At 39.6% G+C, this 27,043-nt stretch overlaps 1 protein-coding gene across 3 annotated transcripts in view; it reads right to left on the bottom strand.

The window, feature by feature from the left end:
* MYH10 (myosin heavy chain 10) overlaps positions 1 to 26,344 on the bottom strand; it is a 187,534-nt gene extending 161,190 nt beyond the window's left edge. Inside the window, exons 1-2 of one of the 3 annotated variants that reach the window (XM_072641088.1) lie at positions 26,271 to 26,344; positions 6,088 to 6,461 (exon numbers count right to left, since the gene is read on the bottom strand). In XM_072641088.1, coding sequence (XP_072497189.1) covers positions 6,088 to 6,432 — 345 coding nt within the window. In that variant the 5' untranslated portion in view covers positions 6,433 to 6,461; positions 26,271 to 26,344. Of the gene's footprint in view, positions 1 to 6,087; positions 6,462 to 25,437; positions 25,570 to 26,270 lie in introns of those variants that run through there. The other 2 variants (XM_072641087.1, XM_072641089.1) reach the window with 2 other exon arrangements.
* Between the last annotated feature and the right edge of the window lie 699 nt (positions 26,345 to 27,043).

The following is a 27,043-nucleotide window of genomic DNA, read 5'->3' as shown; positions in this document are numbered from 1 at the left end:
CATAAAGGTAGGGGGTGAGCAGAGATAAGGAGAAAATCTGGAACTCAAAATCTTCATGGAAATGAATATTGAAAACTAAAACCAAATAAATTTTTTAAAAAAAGAAAATCAAATTGTCAGTATCAAAAATGAAAAGAGTGAACACCAATGAAGAGGGAATTAAAACAATAATTATGAGTTATTTTGCCCAACTATATGTCAATAAATCTGACAATCTACATGAAATGGATGAATATTTACAAAAATATAAACTACCCAGATTAACAGAAGAAGAAATACTTAAATAACCCCATTTCAGAAAAAGAAATTGAGCACACCATCAGTGAACTTACTAAGAAAAATTCCCCAGGGCCAGATGGATTTACAAGTGAATTCTACCAATTTAAATAACCAATTTAAAGAACAATTAATTGTAATACTATATAAACTATTTGGAAAAATAGCCTAAGGATTCCTACCAAATTGTTTGTACAAAATATGGTGCTGATACCAAAATCAGGAAGAGCCAAAACAAAGAAAATTATAGACCAATTTCCCTAATGAATATTGAAGCAAATTTAAAAAAAAAATTAGCAAAAATGATTATAGCAGTTTATCAGCAAGATAATACACTAAAACAAGGTGGAATTTACCCCAGGAATGCAGGGCTGGTTCACTATCAGGAGAAGTGTAAACATAACTGATTATATCAACAGCAAAACTAACAGAAATCGTATGATTATCTCAGTAGATGCAGACAGAACTATGAAGTCTGAACGCAGAGCAAAACCTACTGTTTTCTCCCTTTTTTGTTTTGTTTAACTTATGTAGTAACAACTACATTGTTAAGACAAAACAAATTGAGAAGACTATAATTCCAGAAGACTGATGATGAAGCATGCTACCCTGCTATACATCTCCTGACAGAGAAGTCATGAATTTAAAATGTAAAACGAAGCATACATGTGGGAATTTCTTTTAGCAGACTGAATATTTGTTACGAGGTGCTTTTTGTTTCCTATGTTTTATTTTTTAGTGGGAGAGGTAGAAGGAAGAGAAAATAGTTATTAATGGAAAAAAAATTTTTTTTCAACCAAACAGCAGCACAGTGTTAGGTGATAAGTGCTGTCATAAATGCATTTATCTACCCAAAACATTCTGCCAGGGTCAATATCCATTCACTTGTATGTTCTATACCATCTCTATAACTATACCTTTACTATCCACAGTAACTGAAAACCCTGACTCATCAGTAAAATAGTAATTGTATATCTTAGAAAAATTTCCATTAAAAACAAACTGTTAAAATGAAAATTAATCCTCAGCTATCTGAAAAGAAAAAGATCACGTCCGAGGACAATTCACTCAAGATATTCCCCCACAAATAAAATACCCAATTCAAACAAGTAATTTCTAAAACTGTTAAATACTCTTCTTTATAAGAGTAGCACTATTCTCCTCCTGTAAATTTACCTAAATGATAAGCTTCAAAGACTAAGCTGATTCATTTTGTTAAGCTGTCTAAATTAAAAAGGCTACATATATAGAATTGATGCTTGCAACTAAGTCCTGTTCTTTAACAAACTCTTGTCAAAGAACAACAAAATTTACCTATACCCTCTGACTTGCAACAATCACAGACCCACTCCGATCAACTGGGAAATTATATAAATGCTCTTAAAGAAGCCTTCCCTCCCTTACTTCTCCCAACTTTCAAACTAGATATTAGCAAAGACTTATGCTAAAGAATCTATATATCTATAAATCTTAAATTCAGAGACAGAAAGGACCCGAGAAGTTATCTAAATTCCATATCCTCATTTTACAGATGGAGGACACTGAGGCCCATGGAACTTAAGTGTATTGCCCATGTGGCAAACTCAATTTCTCAGACTCAAAATTCAGGGCTCCTTCCATAGTACCACACTACCTAAAAAGTCAGTTTAAAAAAAATAAAAATGATGTACAGTTATGGTCAACTGATTTTAAATTACTTCTTAAAAAAAGAAAATAAACTACATAGTTCATCCTATTGTTAAACCATTCTGTTTTGTGTCTGCTGATTTACAAAAGCTATAGCCAAAGAACATCTTTTTTATCCATTTTATCAGTTAAAATAACAGCTCAACCCCTCCCCTAATCTAAACCTCAAAAGTTCTTTTCTAATGTTTTGTGATATCCTAGCCAAAAATGTTCTGTTCATTCCTTCAAAACAGCTCTGCTACCCATGAGAGGGATGATGAAAACAAAGCGAGAGACAGAGTAGGACATGAGGCTCTTTGAGCTCAGACAATGGAAACTTACCATGATGAAACTTACCATGAAGTTTATTCTTCTTTGACTATACCTAACGTATTCTGTAATGTTAAAAGACTGACAAATCCCTTCAAGATTACATTCCTCAGCACTTATTTGTTGGTGGATCAATATTGCTTTGGGAAGCAATTTGGAATTATGCAAATAAAATGATTAAAATATCTATACCTTCTGACCCAGAGATTCCACTGAAACTCCAAACAGGCTACTGATAACAAGTCCCTATACACAACAAAATATTTATAATAGCATTTTGGTGGATAGTAAACAACTGGAAACAAAAACAGATGCCTATTGATTGAGGAATGGCAAAACAAATTGTGGTATACAAATATAATGAATAATTATTGTGCTATAAGATACAGTGAATATGATGAAGCAGAAAAGCATGGAAAGATTTGAATGAACAGTTTTACATTTCCAGAGCGAATAAGCATAGTTAAAAAGACCATATAAACAATGTAAAAAGAAAAAACACAAGATAATCAAAGATGAATGTTGCAGAATTACAAAAAACAAGCATATCTCCAAAGAGATATAGGAATACACTCCCAACCCAATCCTTTTCAGGTGAGAGATACAAGAGTACAGTATACTGAACATATGTTCAGACTTTTTTCAACACACTGATCAGTTCTGCTGATGTTTTTTCCCTCTAAAAATATGATTTGTCATATAGCTTACTTTCTCAAAAGGGGTCAGAGGAAAAGATGCAGGGAAAATCTGGGATGTAAAATAAAATATACCAATAAAACTTATACTGAAAATTTTGCCAAGGTAGGAGGAAGCATTTGTCCATGAATACATAACACTGCATAAAATGTCAACTTTTTTTCACTGTAATGCTTATTTTTGCTGAATTTCTTCTTCTCTTCCTCTTTTCTTTTTCTTTTTTATTAAATTGTTTTTGTTATAAGGGATGTCCTCTGGGAGAAAGGAAGGGGAATAATACCGAGGAAATCCAAAATAATATAAAAATACTGATTAAAATATATTTTTAAAAAATAAAAATCAAAAATGTTTCTTCTGACTCTCGCAGTGGCAACAGAACTGGAGCTTAATCATAACACTCCATTCTACAACAATTTTAAGCATATTTTTCTTACTAGCTAAATAAGAAAGCTCTGAGGGAGACAAAGTTATTAGCCCTTTTAATTATCAGAAGAGAGCTATCACATAGTAGTGAAAGTAGGCTTATTCTATGGTACTACAGGATCCAGAATTAGCATTATCAGGTATTTGTAATAGAAAAGCAGATTTTTGCTCAAAATAAAAAAATTATTCTAGCCAGTAGAGCTGCCCCAAAATCCTAAGTGCTACTTATGTGACAGTGAATTCCACTATCTTTCAACTGACTGTCCACAACAACTCTGCTAAGTGCTATTATCTCTACTTTACAGAGATGATGAAACTAGGGCTTACAGAGGTTAAATGACTTTCCCAGGTCACACAAAATTCAGACCCTGTTCTTGACTCCAAGCCCAGGGCTCTGGGGCAATATGGCATGGTGGAAAAAAATGCTAATCTAGAATAAGGACATGCATTCAAACTATGAGGAGGTACTTGTGGAGAAATCTGAGCAAGTTATTTATTCTTCCTGTGCCTGTTTCCTCATCTGTAAGATGACAGGATGAGCTAGACGACCTCCAATGTCCCTTCTAGATCTAAGTCTGTGATCCTATGATCTGTTCGCTACAACACCCTTCAGAGACCTAGTGGAAAGCTAATACTTTCTAGAAAGGATCCTCTCTTAAGATAAAAGGTTGAATTAAGTTTCCTTTGATATGTAAGATTTCATAATTCTATGAAATTGGCATTCCTTACTCATTTTCCAAACCCTTTTGGAATAGTAATAATTGAGTGTCTACTACATATGAAAGTCAAAGATACTTTCCTCATCTGTAAAATGAGGAAATTGACCTAAAAATCTCTAAGGTGTCCAGAAGCTTTAAAATTCTATTATTCTGTTCTTACCCCTTTCAGTTTCTCTGACCTTATCAAAATCTCTTACCTGGGTAGTGTACTTTCCAGGGATGTACACATCAACAATGACGTTGACACACGCATTGCCAGAGCTAGCTCAGTGTTTGGGAGGCTCCAAGGAAAAGTTTGGGAAAGAAGAGGCACTAGACTGACTATCAAACTGAAAGTGTACAGAGCCAATGTGCTGACCTCATTGTTGTATGCCTATGAAACCCAGACAGTCTACCACCACCATGCCAGGAAACTGAATCGCTTCCATTTGAACTGTCTTAGGAAGATTCTGAGGATCACCTGGCAGGATAAGGTACCAGACACTGAAGTCCTTGCTTGAGCTAAACTGCCAAGCATTCAAACTATGCTTCAGAGAGCACAATTCCCATGGGCTGGCCATGCTGTTAGAAGCAAAACCTATGCTTGACAAAAAGACTATTTTATGGAGAACTCACTTGGGGCAGGTGATCACATGATGGTCAGAAGAAGTGGCACAAGGACACTCTCAAGGTCTCTCTCAAAAACTTCAGATTTGACTGTGTAACATGGGAGACACTGGCACAGGACTGCTCAGCATGGTGTGCCCACATCAGAAAGGGTGCTGTGCTCTATGAGCAAAGCAGAACTGAAACAGCACAAAGGAAACGTAGGATGCGCAAATTTGGAGTAACCACCCCAAATGTTCACACGGACTATCTGTGCCCAACCTGTGGTAGAGCATTCTGAGCTTGTATTGGTCTAATCAGCCACAGACAGACACACTGAATTATCATGGTGATGTCATTTTGGTCTTCTTCAAGAACAAAGGAAAACAATCAACCTTACCAAAAAACATGAAACTCTACAACTCCCTTTTACCAATGGAGACTTCACTGTTTTCCAATCATAATTTTATAGAAAATTACTATGTTTCCTGATACTTACTAGTATGAATTTTTAATACCAATGTTCTACCACTTTCCCACCTACTTTTCTTCACTGTAAACTCATGCTCCGTCTTCCTTATCTACCACTTCTCGGGACTGACTACCACATTCTCAGATGTTATCAGAGCCCAGTTGCATTTTTTCCTTTATTTTAGTCCTACGAGTGATTTCAGGATCTGTGTTGACATACTTTCACATACTTTCTTGACTCATAACACTACAATACAATTGTATGTTTAATTAGTTGGTGATATTTCATCAGTCAGTAAACGAGCACTTATTAACCACTTATTATATACCAGGCACAGTGCTAAATAAGCAAAGATACAAAGAAATACAAAAATATTCCCTGCCTTCAAGTATTTCACATTCTAATAGGGGAGATAGTATATAAAAAACTAAGTACAAATAAAAGATCTTTACAGAATCAAAGGAGATGGCACTGTTAACTGCGATGACAGACACTGAATATTAAAGGAAACCAGAAGTGAGGGGGCAGAGCATTCCAAGTGACAGTCAATGTAAAGGCACAAAGACATGGAATGCCTGTTTGAGGAACTACAAATAGGCTGGGGTAGCTGGAAAATAGAGCACAAAAAGGGAAAGAATGAAGAGTTTTAAAGGCTAAACAGAGCATACTTGATCCTGTAAGTAATAGGGAACCTACTAGAATTTACTGAGTAGGGAGGTGACCTAAACTGATATGCAAATTAAGTTTATATTTGAAACAAAGGAAGGCCTAGGTAATCAGATTACCTTTTCTATCTTCAATGTTACAGTTCAGCAAAAAGAAATTCAAGTGTTTAAGACATGGGTTATCATTTACAATAATTTGCTGTTATTCCTCAAATCCATTCAGTTTTAAAAACTATCTTTTAAAAAAAATACTTACATAAATAAGTCCCGAATAATAACGATCCTTGAGGTTATGCAAAACAGATGCTTCATTCAAGCATGTTAATTCTGCCATATCCTCCACTTTGGAAAATTTAGGTGGGTTCATCTTCTGAATATCATCTTTATTGACCATTGCTTTCTTTCCATTCTCTGCCAATTCAACCATGACTTCATCTCCTCTCTCTTCCTTGATACTTGCTGCCTCAAAACCATGGCGTTCTGATGGAATCCAAACCAGCTTTTTAGCAGTCCAGTCGGCCTGAGTGGCAGGGTTGTAAATTACAGCCCTATCCACGAAGAGGTACCTCTCGGGATCTTCAAGTCCACTCCTCTGCGCCATTATAAAGGGAAAGATAGAATGGTATATACCTGTAAAGGAAAAAAAGAAAACCATGTTTAAAAACTAAGTAATACAAAGCTGAATCACAAGATTCAACCATCCTACAAGCCTAAAACAAAAATTTTAATGTTCTTCCCCTACCCCTCCACCTTTTTAAGTTGGCAAGCTAGTAGTAGCAACTCTTATCCTTAGGCTCATGTAATCTATAATTCCTTTTCTATGAGAATAGTAAAACCTCACCTTTACTAAGAGTTGGGGTAGATACTAGAGTGAGCTTATCTCTCTACCTGAAATTCCCTCATCTATCTGAGATTATTTTGATTCCACCTACCCCATCCCACCCCCTCTTCTCCACCTCTATATTTCCACCTGAATGCAACTATATCTGACATGTATATAAACAATGGGTATGGGTGTGAAACACTACTGGCTCTATCTCAGGGACCCGGGATCAGAACCAGGCCACTCATTAAGAGAGGAGCCCCTCATTTAAAATATCCCTAGACAGTATAAAATACCTGGAAGTACACTTGCCAAAATAAACACAGGGATATGAACAAAATTATAAAAAAACTTTTTATACAAATAAAATCAGATTTAAATAATTGGAAAAATATTAATTGTTCAAGGCTAGGCAGGGCCAATACAATAAAAAAGACAATTTTACCTAAATCTATATATTCAATGCCATATCAATTAAATTACAAAAAAACCGTATTTTACTGAGTTAGAAAATGTAATTTAAAAGATCATTTGGAAAAACAAAAGGTCAAGAATATCAAGGGAACTAATTTAAAAAAAGTAAAAGAAGGAGGCTTAGCAGTACCAGATCTTAAACTATATTATATGGCAATAATGATCAGAACTGTCTGGTACTGGCTAAGAAACGGAAAGGTAGATCACTGTAACAGAGCATACATACAATCTAAAGCAGCAAATGACTATAGTAACCTTGTTGACAAGTGTAAAGGCTTAACTTTTGGGGATAAGAATTCGTTATTTGGGAAAAACTGTTGGGAAAGCTGGAAAGCAGTCTGGCAAAAATTGGACATAGACCAATATCTTACACTATTTACCATGATAAGGTCAAAATGGATATAGGACCTAGATATAAGGGGAGACATCACAAGAAAATTTGAAGAATATGAAACGTATTACTTCTCACACTTATGGATAAGCAGACAATTTATGAATAAATAAGTAGAGAGCACTGTGAGGTATAAAATGGATAATTTCAATTACATTAAACTAAAAAGGTTTTGTACAAATAAAACAAATGTAGCCAAGATCAAAAGGAAAGCATAAAATTGGGGAGAAATTTTATAGACAGTTTCTCAGATAAAGGTCTCGTATCTCAAATATGTAAAGAACTTTGTCAAATCTATAAGAACATGAATCATTCCCCAATTGATATAAACGGTCAAAGAATATGAACAGGCAGTTTTGTGATGAAATCAAAACAATTTATAGTCATGTGAAAAAATGCTCTCTATCATTATTGATTAGGGAAATGCAAATTAAAATGACCTTGAGATATCATTTTATATTTATCAGATTGGCTAAAATGATGCAAGGGGAAAGTGCCAAGTGTTAGAAGGATACGGGAAAAACTGGGACACTAGATCACTACTGGTGAAACTGTGAACCAATCCAATCATTTTGGAAAACAATTTGGAATTGTGCCCAAAGAGTTATAAAACTGTGTTTACCCTCTGACTCAGCAATACTATTATGAAGTCTGTTTCCCAAGGAAAAGGGAAAAGAACCTGTATGTTCTAAAATATTTATAGCTGCTTTCTTTGTGGTAGCAAAGAACTGAAAAACGCAAGGATACTGTCAAACCAGGAAATGGCTGAGTTGTAGAATATGATTGTGATGGAATGCTATCATGCTATAAGAAATGATGAACTCGATTTCAGAAAAACATGGAAAGATATACATTCAACAATGAAGAGTGAAACAAGCAGAACCAAGAAAATGTTATATACAGTAACAGTAATAATTTTTAAGGACTTTGAACACCTAAGTCATTCTATTATAAATACTCGAAGTAACTACAAAGAACCTATGAACAAGGATGCTATTTGCATCCAGTGAAAGAAGTAATAAATAGAAGTATGTATAGTGTAGATTTACACAGACACACACACACACACACACACACACACACACACACACACTTATGTCTAATGGTCATTGTCTCTAGGGCAGGGGATGGGGAGAATGAAAGTTACATGACTTTATTATACATTTAAAAGGAAAAACAATACATAACAGAGTTGCAGTTTCATGTGCAATTCTTTCTTTAAAGAAAAGAAACATGAAGTATGAACGCAGATTGAAGCATACTATTTGCTTTCTTTTTTGTTTTGTTTTTTCTTTCTCATGGTTCCCCCCATTCATTGTAATTCTTCTATACAACATGATTAATGTGAAAATGATTAATAAGAATGTATATGTGGAGCCTGCATCAGACTGTACACTACCTTGTGGAGGGGAGAACAGAAGGAAGGAGGAAGAGAAAATATAAAACTCATGGAAGTGAATGTTGAAAATTAAAAATAAATTAATTTTAAAAAATAAAAAAATTCTATTTTGTTATGGAAATACTTGTTTTATTTCTTAAGTTCACAATGAAAAAAATTATTTAATAAGAAAAGAGAGGAGCCACCCAAGAAAAATAAGTTAGTATGATGCCAACTCCTAGGATCTGAATGCTGATCCATATCAAACTGCCCCACACAGATACCAAGAGTGATTGAGATTATGAAAGGGTATATATAGAATTAGAGAGGAAGAAAATTTGTGGCTACACATCTCAAGTAAGCCCCTCTGGTCCCATATTAGAATACCTATTAGGGGGATCTAGTGAGGTCTCAGACATATGAAAATGAAACATGCTATGCATCTACAACTTGTGATCTTAAAAAAGGGCTTTATACAACATGCATACTCAGTCCTTTACATTCTAGTTACTTCTTCAGCTGATCAATATTCTTCCTAAAATGTGATACGCAGAACAGGACACAACATGCCAGCTTTGGTGTAACCAGGGCAGAACAGAGTAAAGTTATAGTGCTTCTTTATTCCTAGAGAAAAGGCCTGTCAATGTAGCCTACAATTAAATTAACTTTTCTGGCTCTCCTGCAGCAAACTTAGTAAGTTTGCTGTCCACTAAACCACCCCCCATCTTTGTTATGCAAACTGTTGTCTAACTAACTCATATTTATGAAGTCAATTTTTGAAATCAATTATATAACTTAAGATTTAATAGGGGTAAAAATAATTTTTAAAAATTTCATCTTACTAGAATCAACCCAATGTTTTAGACTATCAAGATCTTTTTGGAAGAGACAATCCAGAGGTGGAGTCAAGATGACTGAGTAGAAAGATGGACCCTGCTGTAGTCCTCCTCCCATTGCCCATAAAATACCTATAAAAAATGACTTTAAACAAATTCTAGAGCACCAGAAGCCACAAAACAACAGAGTGAAAGAGATTTCCAGCCCAAGACAGCCTGGAAGGCCAACAGGAAAGGTCTATCATACTGGGCTCAGAGCAGAGCACAGCCCAGCCTTGGCCACACAGCGCAGCACGGACAGGACCAGAGCAGGCTTCAGGGAGCGGAATCACAGGCAGCAGTTGTGGTTCCCAGATTTCTCAACCCACAAACGCCAAAGACAGCTTCAAAAGTCAGTGACAAAGCTCTTTCACCTGGATGAAAAGGGAGCAGGGTCCTGCCCAAGCCCTGACCCCAGGCGGCTACCGCGCCCATTTTTGGATCCCTCAACCTAAAGACCCTGGGGAAATTGAGCCATTGATCTGAATCTCAGCCCTGAGTTGTGGTCTGGGGGTGAGGAGGAGTATTGGCTGATAGAGTTGGTTGAGGCTCTAGACAGGGAATCCTAATTGCAGATCCTGGGCAGAAGAGTGCTTGTGGTTGCTCCCAGACCAGAGTGCAGGCCAGGAGAGGAGTAACTCCTCTGCCTTGATTATACCACCTTGGAGGAACTGAGAACTTATATTTCCCCAGAATATAACCTCCACTTGAAAAGGACTCAAAGTCAAGTAACTGGTTGAGAAAATACCCAAAAAAGGGGAAAAAAATAAGACTACAGAAAGTTACTTTCTTGGTGAACAGTTATTTTCTTCCATCCTTTCCAATGAGGAAGAACAATGAATACCATAAGAGGAGGACATAAAAGTTAAGACTTCTGCATCCAAAACTTCCAAAAAAATACGCAATGGTCTCAGGCCACAGAAGAGCTCAAAAAGATTTTGAAAATCAAGTAAGAGAGGTGGAGGAAAAATTGGGAAGAAAAATGAGAGAGATGAAGAAAAATCATGAAAAGTGAGTCAACAACCTGCTAAAGGAGACCCCAAAAAATGTTGAAGAAAATAACACCTTTAAAAATAGACTAAACTCAAATGACAAGAGGTTCAAAAAAGCCAATGAAGAGCAGAATGCTTTAAAAAGCAGAATTAGCCAAATGGAAAAGGAGGTTCAAAAGCTCACTGAAAATAGTTATTTAAAAATTAGACTAGAGTAGATGGAAGCTAATGACTTCATGAGAAACCAAGAAATTACAAAACAAAACCAAAAGAATGAAAAAACAGAAGACAATGTGAAATATCTCAATGGAAAAGCAACTGACCTGGAAAATAGATTCAGGAGAGACAATTTAAAAATTATGGAACTACCTAAAAGCTATGATCAAAAAAAGAGCCTAGACATTGTCCTTCATGAAATTATCAAGGAAAACTGCCCTGATATTCTAGACCCAGAGGAAAAAATAAATATTGAAAGAATCCACTGATCACCTCCTGAAAGAGATCCCAAAAGGATAACTCCTAGGAACACTGTAGCCAAATTCCAGAGTTCTCAGGCCAAAGAGAAAATATTGCAAGCAGCCAGAAAAAATTAATTCGAGTATTGTGAAAATACAATCAGGATAACACAAGATCTAGCAGCTTCCACATGAAGGGATCAAAGGGCTTGGAATATGATATTTCAGGAGTCAAAAGAACTAGGATTAAAACTAAGAATCACCTACCCAGCAAAACTAATGAAATGGAGGACTTTCAAGTATTCTTGATGAAAAGACCAGAGTTGAATAGAAAATCTGACTTTCAAACAAAAGAATCAAGAGAAGCATGAAAAGGTAAACAGGAGGGGCCTACTAAAGCTAAACTGTTTACATTCCTACATGGAAAGATAGTATTTGTAAGTCTTGAAACTTTTCTCAGTATTTGAGTAATTGGAGGGATTATATACATATATACAGACAGAGGGCACAGGGTGAGTTGAATAGGAAGGGATGATATCTAAAAAAATTAAAAATAGGGGTGAGAGAGGAATATATTGGGAAGAGAAAGGGAGAAATTAAATGGGGCAAATTATCTCTCATTAAAGAGGTAAGAAAAAGCTTTTTCAATGGAGGTGAAAAGGGAGGGAGGTGAGAGGGAAAAAAGTGAAACTTATTCTCATCACATTTGGCTTAAGGTGGGAATAACATGCACACTCAATTGGCATGACTATCTTACAGTACAGGAAAGTAGGGGAGAAGGGGATAAGTGAGGTGGGGGTGAAGACAGAAGGGAGGGCAAATGGGAGGAGGGAGTAATTAGAAGTAAACACTTTTGGGGAGGGACAAAGTCAAAAGAGATAACAGAATAAATGGGGGGCAGGATAGAGTGGAGGGAAACATAGTTAGTCTTTCACAACATGACTATTATGGAAGTCTTTCACGTGACTACACATGTATAGCCTATACTGAATTGCTTGCCTTCTCAGTGGGGATGGGTGGGCAGGGAGGATGAGAGAGAAGTTGGAACTCAAAGTTTTAGGAATGAATGTTGAGAATTGTTTTTGTATGCAACTGAGAAATAAGAAATACAGATAATAGGGTATAGAAATCTATCTTGCCCTACAAGAAAAGAGACAAGATAGGGATAAGGGAAGGGAGGAATGTGATAGAAGGGAGGGCAGACTGGGGGAAGGGGTAATCAGAATGCATGGGTCTTGGGGTTGGGGGGGAGAGATGGGGAGAAAATTTGGAACTCAAAATCTTCTAGAAATGAATGTTGAAAGCTAAAAATAAATTAATTAAAGTTTCAAAACAGAGTCAACTCAATATGACTAATCTTTAATAAACTGCTTTTCTCTGGCTTTAAAAAAGTCTTTTTGGATCCATTTAGCATATTAAGGATTTCTCCCAATTTTTTGTCAGCTACAAATTGAATAAGCATGCCTTTATCCAAGTCACAATATTAAATTTAATTTAAATTAAAAATATTAAACAGCACAATGCTAACTACATCCATGAGAGACTTCCCTTTAAGATGACAAATTGACACAGAACCATTAATGACTAATCTAGGTATAGCTCTTCAACCAGTTCTAAATCCATCTAGTTGTACTACTGTCTAGACTCTAGACTATATCTCTCTATTTTTCCTACATCAGTAGCAAAAGTACTCATCAACTACTGGTTAAAGTCTAAGTAACTTATTTCTACAGAATAACTAGAATGTAAAGGACTGAGTATGCATGTTGCATAAAGCCTTCATCTACTAGATTAGAAATCCTGTCAAAAAAGGAAATGAAGTTAGTCTGACATGAAGAAGTCATGTTGCTCCTAGTCATACAGTCTGAAGTATGATGAGAGGGCTAGACTTACTCTTCCTGTTTCTACCCTTACTGAGTTGATGATCCAAAGACGTTCTGAAGGTCTCTGGTCAAGAACAGGAAGTGACAGAGAATCTGCCACCTCTAGTAGCCCCAAGAACTAGTAATGAAATTACTAAAAATGAAAATGCAATTTTGCAGGACATTCTTAATAGGTCCAAGAAACTCTAGGTCAGAGATCTTTAGTTTAAAGTTAGCCAGAACCTAAGGACACGGACGGGGACGGATGGACGGACACACGGACACACACACACACACACACACACACACACACACACACACACACTATCCAATGACATTCTATTTTCTTCAGCATTTTTTGGAGTCTCCTTTAGCAAGCTTTAGCACTTCTCATGATTTTCTTGCATCGCTCTCACTTCTCTTCCCAATTTTTCCTCCACCTCTCTTATTTGATTTTCAAAATCCTTTTTGAGCTCTTCCATGGCCTGAGACCATTGCATATTTATTTTGGAGGCCTCTGATGGTAAGCATTGTTCTTCCTCATCCGAAAGGACGGAAGAAAATACCTGTTCACCAAGGAAGTAACCTTCTGTACTCTTATTTTTTTCCCCTTTCTTGGGCATACTCCCAGTCAGTTACTTGACTTTTGAGTCCTTTGTCAAGAGGAAGGCATACTCTGGGGGCCTGTAAGTTCTCAGTTCCTCTAAGGTGGCTCAATCAAGAGAGAGGAGTTTACTCCTCTCCTGGCCTACACTCTGGTCTCAGAGCTACCAAAGCTTTTCTACCCAGGATCTGCAAATAGAATTTTCCAATGACATTCTAAGAGTTGACTCACAGCCCAGAATTATATTTTTATTCCCAGTACCCATCAGGGACAATCAGGCACTGGGAAGACTCTCTACCACAGATGTTTCCTCCCTTTCCTTAACCTTACCTTTCCCCACCCTCTTATCCATTCATCAAGTCTGTTTGACATTTTATATGAGATGGGAGATGCCAACTCTATTCTTTCTAGTGAGCTAGAAGACCACCAGACCTTACCATACACCCTATCTCTATCTCCTACAGACCTTTAGCACTGTCATATGATCTACATATGATGTAATTCTGTGACTTCCTATCTACCCCTTCACTTTCCATCTGCCTGGCAGCTGAACTTTCCTTGATGTATTGTCTTTTCCATTTAGAATGAGTTCACTGAGAACATAAGAATGTCTTAATTTTTCTATTTGTATTCTCATCACTTAGTATGGTGCTTGGCATATAATAAACACAATATTCTAATTCTAACTCATTCTAATGTGTCTAATAACTTAAGACACTTTAGTAAATCAAAATTTTGTGACAACACAAAATGAACAGAATGGGTAAGGCTTAATTAAGAGCAACATAGTGGGGCAGCCCCAAATCCATATGAAAGCATCACGATGGAGACAAATACAAACTGGAAACTTTGTTACCCATTACTGAGTTCCAAGGTACAGATTCAGGGTATAAAGGAGGGGACCTGTGTCTCTCATTCCCCACCACCACCCTAGGCAGAAAAGCAAATTCAAAAGCAAGGAATAGTAGTGTGGCCCAAATCTCAGGAGTGGAGAGTGGAATAAGGTATACGTTCCAGCCTCCAGCCCAGTATGAAGACTGCAAAGGAATAACCAGAGTAGCAATCCCAGACCAAAAGACAATCTATAATTCTGTCACTGAACCAGCAGAGCTTCTCAGCTCGCTGACAGTAACTGAATTCATCAGTAGTCTCTTGTTGCTAAGACTCAAACCTAGGTCAGCTACTTGTAGAGCTCAGACCAGGGGAGCAGTAATCAAGTCCTGAGCCTGAGGCTCTTAAACAACGCAATGATCAGGACCCCAAGAAAGTAGCAACAGGACCAGTCCAGGGCACATTCTCAACAGAAGCACACAGAAGTGGGTCCTAATATCAAAAGTCAGGAAGAAGGCTGGAAGAACAAAAAAACACAAAAAGAATCCCATTCTTAAAAGTTGTCATGACAAAAATGACACACTCAGAAGAGAATGACTCCAAAATATACATTGAGTTAAGAAAAACAACAAAAAATGAACAAGGAATAAACTGCTTACATTCTAATATGTGGAAATGGCACACATATTTCCTATAAGCTCTTATCATCTTCAGGAGTCTAGCTAGACAGGAAGCCTGGCAGTAGTTCTGTTATAGCTTATCATATATCCATCAAAATCTGTGCATTTTATCCAATTGACTCTAGTATAAAATGCAAAATCATCAGCCTGGCATATAAAGCCTTCCATGATACAACGTCTTCTACCTGTTTTTCCTTTTGTCTTACTCCCCTTGATGCCTCTTGGTTCCAATCAAACTGGCCAGCTAACAAGTTCCTGTACCTAAGATTTCATTTCCCTACATACCTTTGCATAGGTGGTCCCCTATGTCTGTTATACATCCTTTCCTCAATGTAGACATATAAGGAAATAATTCAAATTTCTAAGAAAAATACTCCTTCTCCAATTGAGAAATGGTCAAAGGATACATGTGTATATATGAATACATATACATAATAGGCAATTTTCTAAGAAAGAAATGTAAGCTATCTACAACAATATGAAAAAATCTTCCGAATCAATATTTTCTTTTTTTTTGGAGGAAATTGGGGTTAAGTAACTTGCCCAGGGTCACACAGTTATAAGTGTCTATGGCCATATTAGAACTCAGTTCCTCCTGACTCCAGAGCCAGTACTCTATCCACTGAGCCACCTAGCTGCCCCACCAATCAAGAATACTAGAGAAATGTAAATTAAAGTTCTCTGACGCTTCATTTCAGATTAATAAAATTTGCAAAACAGAAAAATGACTTGTTGGAGGGGCTGCTGAAAAACAGGCACATCAATGCACTATTTGGTACAAATGTGAATTGGTCTAGTTCCGGAAAACAATACAGAAATACACCCTCAAAATCACTCAGCTGCACAGTATACCCTCTGATCCAATCCAGTGTTAATGATACCCAGGCCTAAATCCCTAAGAAATCAAACAGAGAAAAAAAGGACCCATATATATGTATAAAAATATAGATCTTTTTGTATTGACAAAGAACTGGAAACTAAGGAGGTACTCCTTAATTGGGAAATATCTAAACAAATTAAGGCATTTGAATGTAATGGAATACTATTATGCTGCAAATAATGAAAAGGACAACTGGGGAGAAACCTGGGAAGATCTATATGAAATGATGCTGAGAGAAGTGAACAGAACCAAAACTCTGATCAATGCAATAACCAACCAAACGACCAATGATGAAGAACTGCCTAACAAATATGATGGGACTCAAGACACAGAATGAATTATATATATTTGGAGCTAGTCAACATGGAAAATATTTTGCTTGACTGTACTTATTTGTTACCAAGGTTCTGTTTCTTTTTTTTCCAGTGGAGGTGAGAGGAGAGGACCCAAAGGCTTGTTAACTGAAAAAATATTATTTAAAAAACAAAACAAAAACACCACCTTGTAGAATCCCAAGCTTCCTTCAAAGCTCAGTTGACTTACAAAAGATCTTTCCTAATTTCCTAGTTGTTAAACCTCTTTCCCACTAGAAATCACTTTATATAATTTTGTATTTACTCTTACCTGAGTGTAAGTTATATGTACCAGTACAATGTAAGCTCCTTAAGGGCAGGAATGATTTCATTTTTGTCTTTGTATCCTCAACCCAGGGCTTTTCACATATTAGGTGCTTAATAACCATTTCCTGAACTGAAATGAATGTCCAAAACAATACTCATCCTTGCCTCCCACCTCTTACCACTCCATCAAACTAACCTATTTCTATCAGCACTACCATCCTTTCCAGCTTCAGTGATTCTTTTTACTTTTTTCTGATTCTTTCTTCTTTTTCAAACCCAATACCCTATCAGTTGCCAAGTCTTATCAATTCCACCTCCACACCTCTTGGCACCCATCTCCTTTTCTGTACTCATATGGTTTCCACCCTAGTTCAAGACTTCATCACTATTCATCTGCACGATTATAAAAGCCTAATTGGTCTCTATTGGTTGCTGTCTCTCCCTATTCTAATCCATCCTCCACATTCCTACCAAGAATAATCTTGCTAAAGTACAGATCTAATCACGTTTCTCTTTCACTCAAAAATTTGGGGCAGTTTTTTTTTGCCTCTAGAATAAAATACCATCTTCAGCCTGGTACTTAAGTGAAAATGCCTCTGAAACCTGGATTTAGCCTCCCTTCCTGGCCTCATTTCCCATCATTCCCCTAGTCTTTGTTCCCTGACCTCAATATTTCATCTCCTGTCTCCATGTGGTGGCAGAATCCATCTTCTAAGCTAAATGCAGTACACATCTTCATCCTCTGCCTATCGAGAGAGTCCTTCTGTTTTTTCCTCAAGGGTCAGCTCAGATGACATCTCTTCTATGAAGACTTTGCTAATTCCCCCGCCCCAAGCTGTTAAGTGTTTTCTACCTGTCTCAAGATACATTATAGATCTCTCTTGGGTCACTTCAGAGGGGCTTGCATAACTCAATGAAACTATATGAGCTATGCTATGCAGGGTTACCCAAGACAGACGGGTCATAGTAGACAGTTCTGACAAAAGATGATCCACTGGACAAGAAAATGGTAAACTACCCTAGTATCTTTGCAAAACAAAAAACAAAAAAAAACCCTACAATGGAGAATTCTAAAATGAGATGAACCCCTCAGGTCTAAAGGTGTCGAACACACTACTGGGTAAGGGCAGAGGACAACTACAAGGTAGCTCCAGTACTAATGAAGCAATTGGGCCAAAGCCCAAAGGACACACTCAGCCACAGAGCTGTAGATAAGTCCGAAACTATAAAGATCAATATTGCATAGGAACCTGGAACATAAATGAACCAAGCTACAGCTATGATCAAACACCAGATGGGAAGATTAAATATCAGCATCTTGGGTGGCAGTGAACTTAAATGGATGGGAATGGGTGAATTTAATTCAGGTGATCAGTATATACACTAAAGTGGACAAGAATCCCTTAGGAGAAATGAGTAGTCCCCATAGTTAAAAAAAAGATGAGAAAAGCAGTACAGGATTATAATCTCAAAAAGACTGAATAATATCTGTTTGAATCCAAGGCAAACTATTCAACATCACAGTAATACAAGTCTATTCTCCAGCCCACGATGCTGAAGATGCCAAGATCAGTTCTACAAAGATCTACAACTTTTTCGAGAAATGATACCAAAAAGAAATGTCACATTCATCATAGGGGGTTGGATGCTAAAGTAGGAAATCAAAAGATAATTGGAATAACAAGAAAGTTTGACCTTGGAGTACAAAATGAAGTAGGGCAAAAATTACTATTGTTCTGTCAAGATAACTTGTTGGTCATATCAAACTCTTTTTCAACAAGCCAAAAGGTTTCTATACAAGGACATCACCAGATGGTCAATACAGAAATCAGACTGATCACATACTTTGAAGCTAAAGGTAGAAAAGCTCCATGTAGTCAGTTAAAACAAGACCTAGAGATGACTATGGCTCAAATCATGAGCTTCTTATTGTAAAATTCAAACTTAAATCGAAGAAAGTAGGGAAAACCAGGCCACATAAGTATGATCTAAAAAATACCCCTTATGAATATGAAACAGAAGTGATGAATAGATATGAGAGATTAGACCTGGCAAAAAGTGCCTAAAGAACTATGGACAGAGGTTCACAATATTGTAGAGGAGGCAGCAACAACAACAAAAAAAAGTCCAAAGAAAAAGAGGAAGCTTTACAAATAGATGAGGAAAGGAAGTGAAAAGTAATGGAGAAAGGGAATGATATAACCAACTGAATGCAGAACTTCAGAGAACAGCCAGAAGATATAAGAAAGTTTTCTTAAATGAGCAATGCAAAGAAATGGAAGAAAACTATAGAAAAGACAAGAGATTTCTTCAAGAAAATCAGAGATATATGCCCAAAGGGCAACCAAACTGTGCATACCCCTTGGTCCAGCAACACCAACACTAGCTCTGTATCCCAAAGAGATCATAAAAAAGGGGAAAGGATTTACATGCACAAAAATATTTATAGCACCTCTTTTATATGGAGGCCAAGAACTGGAAACTGAGGGAATGTCCACTGGGCAATGGCTAAACAAGTTGTGGTATGGGAATATAATGGAATACTATTGTGCTGTAACAAATGACGAATTAGGCGGAGTTCAGGAAAACCTGGAAAGGCTTACATGCATTGAATCAAAGAGAAATAAATATAACCAAGAGAATATTATACACAGTAACAACACTGTGCAATGATCAGCTATGAATGACTTAGTTATTCTCAGCAATATAACGATCTAAATCTAAAAGACTCAAGATGGAAAATGCTATCCACATCCAGAGGAAGAACTGATGAAGTCTGAGTGCAGATCAAAACATACTATTTTCATTTTCTTGTTTTTCTCCTGTTCTTTCCTATTGCTCATGTCTTTTTTCACAAGATGACTAATGTGGAAATGCTTTCTGATTGCACACATATAAACTATATCATAAAGTTGCTTATTGTCTTAGAGAGAAAGGAAGGGAAGGAGGGAGAAAATGCAAAATTCAAAATTTTATATAAAAAATTAATGTTAAAAATTATCTTCACATGTAATTGGAAAAAAGAAAATACTATTTTAAAGGAAAAAATGAGGAACATAAAAAAGAAAACCAGAAATATCAAGAGAATATTTCATGCAAAAGTAGGCATGAAAGACAAAAATGGTAGAGATTTAACAGAAGCAGAAGTGATTAATTAGAGGTGGCAAGAATATACAGAACAACTATACAAGAAAAATCTTAACATCACTGATAACCACAATGGTGTGGTTACTGATCTAACACCAGACATCCCGGAGAATGAAGTATGCCTTAGGAAGCATTGTTAACAGTAAGGCTAACGGAGGTAACAGAACTCCAGCAGAGCTACTGAAAATTCTACAAGATGATTGTGTTAAAGGGCAGCACTAAACATGCCAGCGAAATTGGAAAACACAACAGTGACCACTGAGGATTATAAAAGATCAGCTGTTCCAATCCTAAATGCCAAGGAATGTTCAAATTACTGAACAATTGTGCTCATTTCGCAAACCAACAAGGTTATACCTAAAATTTTGCAAGCTATGCTTCAGTAAAAGGTGAATCGAGAATTACTAGAAGAACAGGCTGACTTTCAAAGAGGTAGTGGAACTAGAGACCAAATTGCCCACATCCAATGGATTATGGAGAAAGCAAGAGAGTTCCAGAAAAACACCTACTTCTGCTTCACTGCATACACTAACGCCTCTGATGGTGTGTGATCACAACAAAATGTGGCAAGTGCTCAAAGAAATGGGACTACTAGATTATGTTGTCTCCTGAGGAACTTGTATGTGGGTCAAGAGCCAACAGTTAGAACTGAAAATGAAATAACTGATGGATTTAAAACTGGAAAGGGCTGTACACTGTCACTTTATTTAACTTTCATGCATGCTGCATCGTAGAGAAGCCAGAATTAAGGTTGCCGGGGGAAATATCAACAATCTCAGATATGCAGACAGTAACACTCTGGTGGCAGAAAGCATAGATTTAAGAAGACTCTTGATGAGGGTGAAAGAGGAGTGTAAAAGCTGGCTTGAAGCTTAACATCAAAAAAACTAAGATTACATCATTTTCTGGTAAGAAGGAGAAGAAGAAATGGCAGCAGTATCAGATTTTATATTATTAGGCTCAAAAATCACTGCAGATGGCAGCTAAAGTGTTGAAATTAAAATGCCTGTACCTTGGAAGGAGAGCTACGGCAAATCTGGACAGTATACTCAAAAGCTGTACGAATAATGGGAAATACAACTAGGGAACAGGCTGGGCACAAACTGAAGGTCCTCAAATGCGATGCCAAGGTATTCACACTTTTTTAGGCAACAGAATCACTGAAAGTGCTAGTGAAGGTGAGTGATATGACTGGAGGGATGCTTTAAAAAAATTAATCTAGTAACAGTGTGCAGGATAGACATGTGACAGATTGAAACTACAAAGAAACAAAATTGAACAGGCTCTGTGTGCATCATTACCATAGCCTTAGGAAAGGGCATGTATCCCTACCTAGCAAGGCATGTGCAAGGACAGGGTTGATGGCTTTTGAAAGAATCTAACATCATTAGTATAATTCCAGAAAAGCTGACAAACTATAACTTCAGTGTTTGTAAAAATAAGTCAGGAAGAAGAGACTGACATGGCAAAAAAGACTGGTAGTTCAAGTCTTAGTCATGTTCATTTTTAGGTCCTATAAGCGATATAACTACTTACAGCCAGAAGTAGACAACTGGAAATATTTCAATAGTGAGAGATTTCAACATTTCAATAGAGAAATTGGAAGATAGAGATTTGAGAGGTCACATTAAAGCCATGAAAGTAGATTGAGCTTGTGAAGGAAGAAAATGTCAAAAAGAGCAAAGGACAAAACATTGGGGAAGAAAATGGAGAAGGAAAATAAGTTGGAGAGTTTCAAGAGGGGTCTGTCTACTCTGTAGTGTCTTCACATTGCAGAGGTCAAGAAGACTGACAATTGAGAAAAGGTGATTGAGTTTAGTAATCACACTGATTTTTGGTGGTACAACACTTAATACTAAGCTCCTATAAATTTAATCCTCCCAACAAGGAAGATCTAAACAACACAAGAAACAAAAATAGCTAGAACTTTGGAAAACAGAGAAATTCCCTTCAATCCTTATTTCATGAAGCCAAAATTATATTAAACTTCAACTGTATCTGTGCTTAATAAATATTAGCTCACTGAATAAAGTATATGAACAGACAATTCAGTTCAAACATCCATTAAGTGAAGAGAAAGGACTTCAGGTAGAAAAGTGGGAGAAGAAATCCACTTCAGGCATAGGATTCATCATTGAGTAAAGTCACACAGATGAGAAAGGGCAGAAAGAGAAGACAGGCTGGAATGTTAGGCTGGAATGTTAGGCTGGAGCCAGATGGGAAAGGGACTCAAATGCCAAAGTATTCAATGGGGGTAAATTTAATGAGAAGGCAATCCATGTCTTTTATCCAATCCATTAATAAGAATGTTAGATAGAATGAAGATTCTATCTTAGATAGAATCTAACATAGATTCCAATGTAACACAGGTATCTGTATCACTCAGCTTCCTTACTAAATAGTTCCCTACCTACCCTTACGCAGCCTTATGGTATTTGTATCCCCCCCCACTGCTTCACGTGGTGCTTTGCACATAATAAATGCTCAATACCTATGAAATGAACTCATGAATCTAGAAGTGGACCCCAGTTTTTAGGTAAAGGAATTACATATTAGAGAGCTGGCAATAGGACAGTTACTCAAGTAGCAGGTAAAGGATGGATTGTGATCTATTTTTTAAAGTTTTTCTTAATTTAAAAAAAGTAACAAATGAGAGCATGGAGAGTCAAGAGGCAGTAAGGGCAATTGAGCCTGTAATTGTTTAAAAAAAAATTACTTGCACAAACCATATTCACAATACTTTTAAAAATTCAATTCCTACTTCTAAAATACCACACATAATTTAAGTACCAACAATTGCATGTTTTGGAACACTCTTTTCCGTATATGCTTACATAAATCTACCTATTGTAACCCAGCATAAGGAAGTAATATATAAAATGCATTGTATTTGAGATTCAGACCTCAATTTGAATGTAAGACCTGCCTCTTTCTAACTGTGCAAACTGTTAAATCACCAACTATGTGGCTAAATTTACTCATCTGCAAAACAGAGATAATACATGGATTACCTACTTCATAGAAGCGTTTCAGGGAAGTAATCATGTCCAATATCAAGCTATTATTTCTTCCTTCTCTAAACTTGTATATCACCTTCTCAGAACATTTGACTACAATTTTAGTTCAACAAAATTTCTAAGTCAGAAGGTACCTCACCAACTATGTAATCCAACACATACCTGAAAGGAATGTCCCACTGTAACATACCCAGTCTGCTTACCCAGACTTCCACTGGTCTTCAAAGAGAAACCCACTGCATCTTAGATAAAACACAAATCCCAATATAGGTGTTTGTGTCACTTATCTTGATAATCTCTACCACTCAAGAAGCAGTCTTAAGTATTTTTGTATCCCCCATGTGTTTAGTATAGTGCCTTGCATATAATAAATGCTCAAGTATTTGTGAAATTCATGAATCCAGTAGACATTTTATTTTCATACACACTATTAAAAATTTTTGAGAATCACTCTGGAGCTTTCTTTTCATATGTGCATCTGCTAGTCAATCTTTCTTTACCAAATGAACTAAAGAAGCTAGTGGCTTCAGTATAACAAAAGATCAATCCATACAGTACAAATCGGTTAAGTCTTTCTATTTTTGTGAAATTTGCTTAAACTGGCAAAGAAAAAAGTAATCTGTAATGAAAACCACCATCATCAGTTGAGTTTTTCTGCATAGTAAGCAGTTAATAAATTTATCTTAAATTGGAAACTAAACTAGGAATCTTTACTTTATATCCTTACCTTTCCATCCACAAACAGAAAATTAACAGTCAAAGCTCTACATTCCTTTATCCTACACGGAAACTACTCTTCCAATTTCTCCCTACCGTCATCCAGCCAGGCTTTACTGAAATAATTTCCCTGAGGATCCTAAATAAAAAGCAATGCTCTCACGGGTCATTTCCCTTCATGTCCTCTCCAGAAGTAACAGACTTCAAGATGCAAAGATAAAATGCATAAAATGGCCACTTTTCCAGGCCAAGAGATACTTCAATATCAAAAGCATGAGACCAAAAGGATAGAGGAGACTAAGAACCTAAATACAAGTTTTTTGGAAGTCAAATGGCATCCAGGATAATTCAGATAGTGCAGAAAATTCTCAGATTCAGAATCAAAAATCAGAACGTCAGCACAGCACAGTAGTATATGTGGTATTTTATTATTCAGTAAAAACTGCAGGGAGGTCTTTGTTTCTTGTGCAGTCCCTACCTCCACCCACCGCCGCTGCACCCCCCCCCCCCCCCCCCCCCCATCAACCGCAGTGATCCTGCAGGGAGCTGCAGAGCCTGGAAGAGATAACGGGGATAAGCGGAGAGCCTGACACCCAAACCAGCCCTCCTCGTGCCCTCACCCTTGCTCCAGGCCAGTCTGGGGGGTCATTTCTCACAGCCACATGGGTAAAAGCTAGTCCGAAAGCTCCCACAAACCCACCAGTTCTGAGCTGCCACCGCCCCATGATTGATTGATATGGGGGGGGGGGGCAGCGGGAAGAGAAGTGGGCAAAGACAACGTGGAGGTCCCGGGGCCAGCCCCGCAACTAGAGGCGGCCACTCACACAATAGAAAAGAGAAGGAAAATCGAGGACCGACCCTCCCTCCCCGCCACCCAGCCCCCTCCCATTTGGGGAGCCCCCCACCCCCGCCAGTTCCCTCCCAAGCCAGCTCCGTTTTCCCGCCTCCGCAAGGCCCTTCCCCAGGCACAGATGGAGCCCCCACCCCGGCCTTCTTCCTTCACATTGCACCTTTACCCCTCCTCCTCCATCCCACCCCACTCAGCCCGGCCGCTCCAGGACCAACCCGTACTCCGCACTACATTCCCGCACCTGGTACCCGCGCTTTCCCGCCCGCCTGCTCCGTCCCTCCACCATCGGGGGCCCGCCGCCGAGCCCAGCCCACCCAGCACTCCCCCTTCCCTCCCGGCCACGGCCTTCCCCGATCGGCGCCCCCTCGGTCCTACCCAGAACCCCTTCCTCCCGGGACTCCTCCCCGTCCCTCCAGGGCCACACGCCCTCCCCGGGGGCTCTCCCGCCCGGGGTCCGCAGGCATCCACCCAAGGCTCCGTCCGTCCTCTCGGGGTCCCTGCCCGCACGCGTGCCGGCCCGCTTCCCTCCCTTCCTTTTGTCCGCCTCGCACAGAGCCCCTTCTCACCCTTCGAGGGTTCCCACAAACACCCCCACATCCGGCCAGAGCCCCCACCCTTTCAGGGGAGCCCCAGACCCGTCTAGGGACCCCACTAAGGAGGAGATCTACAGAGTCTGAATTCTTTCTTCCAGGGAGCCCCCTCCCACCCACCCCCACTAGGGGGCCGTATCCCCCCCCCAGCTTCTCCCCGCAAAGGCCCCCTGCCCTACGGCCATTCCTAAACGCGCGCGCACGCCCGCGACCCCTCCCCTCGCCTCCTCCGCCTCTTCTCTCCACAGCCCTTCAGTCCCTCTCCTTCCGCCCAGACAGAGAAGACCCCCGCCCCTAGCAAGCCCCGACACCGCCGGGCCCAGCCAGCGCCCTCCCGCACTCCGGCTCCGCCGGCCCCGCCAGCGCGGCGGCTTCGACCAAGAGCGGCAGGCTCTGCGGGAAGCGCCCGCAGCCCCTCACCTTGAGGCGCAGATGATGGCGACCGCAAGTGCCCAGCAGCGACCACAGATCCGGCTCCTCGGACGAAAACCCAGCGCAGCCTCCGCGGGCCCCTTTAGCACCGCTGCGCCGCGCCGCCCCGCCCACGCCCCCCGTCATTGGGCCAGCCCCACGCCCATCACCGCGGCCCCGTTGGCGCGTCCTACTCCGAGGCCAGACGTTAGCAACCCCGAGAAGCGAGCCTGCCCCCGCCCCCTTACCCATCACCAATAATATTCATTGGCTCGCGTTCAGCGCCCTAGCAACCGGCGCCCGCACCTCACGGGCTTCCCGCGGTGTCAGTCACTCGCTCCCGGGAGGGGAGGCCGATGCAGAGGCTGCCCGGAGCTCGACCTGGCCGGCCGTGGGCCATCGGGACGCGCCTCGGGGTTAGGAGGCGCCCGGCGGCACGGAGCCTCGGGCTGGCAGGCCCCTGGGTGGCCCGGCATTCGCAGGCTGCCGCGCGCTCCTCTGCCCTGCGCGGTGCCGACTCCGGGCCACGATTCATCCAGTCCGAGAAGGCCAATCAGTGTCTCCCAGCGGCCGGAGCCGGAGGAGGCTCAGGCTGCAGCCCCCTGCGCCCGACCCTCTCCCGCCCCCTCTGCATTGTTGCCCAGCTTCCGCTCCTCCGCCCCCTAACCCCCACCCCGGGCTGCGGCCAGCTGGTCCCAGCTCTGCCTCGCCTGGCCCTTTCCCTTGGGTGTCCCCCGGGGCTTCCCGTGGACGCCTCTCTCGTTAGTGGGGCGCGTGGTTCTACGACCTTGGCTCTGGGGCTGCGGGCGGAGTGGGGAGGGGCCCGCGGCTCCGCACCTCACCTGCAGCCAAGGAAGGGCAAGTCCTCTCCCAACCTGGGTTTTCTTCGGTGAAAGACCGATCTCTGGCCCGAGCAGCCAAGCGCTGCGGGGCAGATGGGTTCCTAGGCTTCCCCAGAGCCGTACCGGTTTACCAAAAGGAACCGCCCAAAACAGGAATGTCCATTCTTACTGTGTATCCCAGGCAAGTACGGGAGACCGAGAGGAGGAAAACAAAGTCTGGTCCTAGAGATACAAATAACCGTAATACAACAGCGATAAAGATTAACACCAGGATAGTTTTCCTGGCTTCTTCTGGGCCTTCCCTAGAAGTAATAGCATAACTTATGCTAGGACTGGGGTTTCTGTATCCCATCGCTGGTCTAATCTGGTGGAGTGGAAAGAGCACTGCACTGGGAAATCTAGGTAAGCCCGAAATGCAGTCCCATTGGCATGCCATTTCATTCGTTGGCTGTGTGACCTTGGGCAAATTACTCTCCCTTTTGGGGGCCTCCCTTACCTCCGAAAAATGAAGGGATTGCCACTCCCAGTTTTAATAAGTCTATAATTATGAAATCCAGGAGGCACCTGGTGCCCGACAGAACATGCAGCTCAGAGTCAGATCTACCTTTAAATCCAGGCTATGATACTAAGTATCACTTTGTGATCTAGAGCAAAGCATTCAATTTCTCTGAGCTTCCATATAAACTCTTCTCCCTACATCACAAGTTTGTCACCAGGATCAAAAGATAGACGTGTCCCTAAAATAATCAACTTACAGTTAAGTATTTATTCAT

The sequence above is a fragment of the Notamacropus eugenii genome, chromosome 2 (genome assembly GCF_028372415.1).
Source record: "Notamacropus eugenii isolate mMacEug1 chromosome 2, mMacEug1.pri_v2, whole genome shotgun sequence".
Taxonomy (NCBI): domain Eukaryota; kingdom Metazoa; phylum Chordata; class Mammalia; order Diprotodontia; family Macropodidae; genus Notamacropus; species Notamacropus eugenii.
The sequence above is the reverse complement of the archived record's forward strand: the minus strand, read 5'-3'. Positions and strand labels throughout refer to the sequence as shown.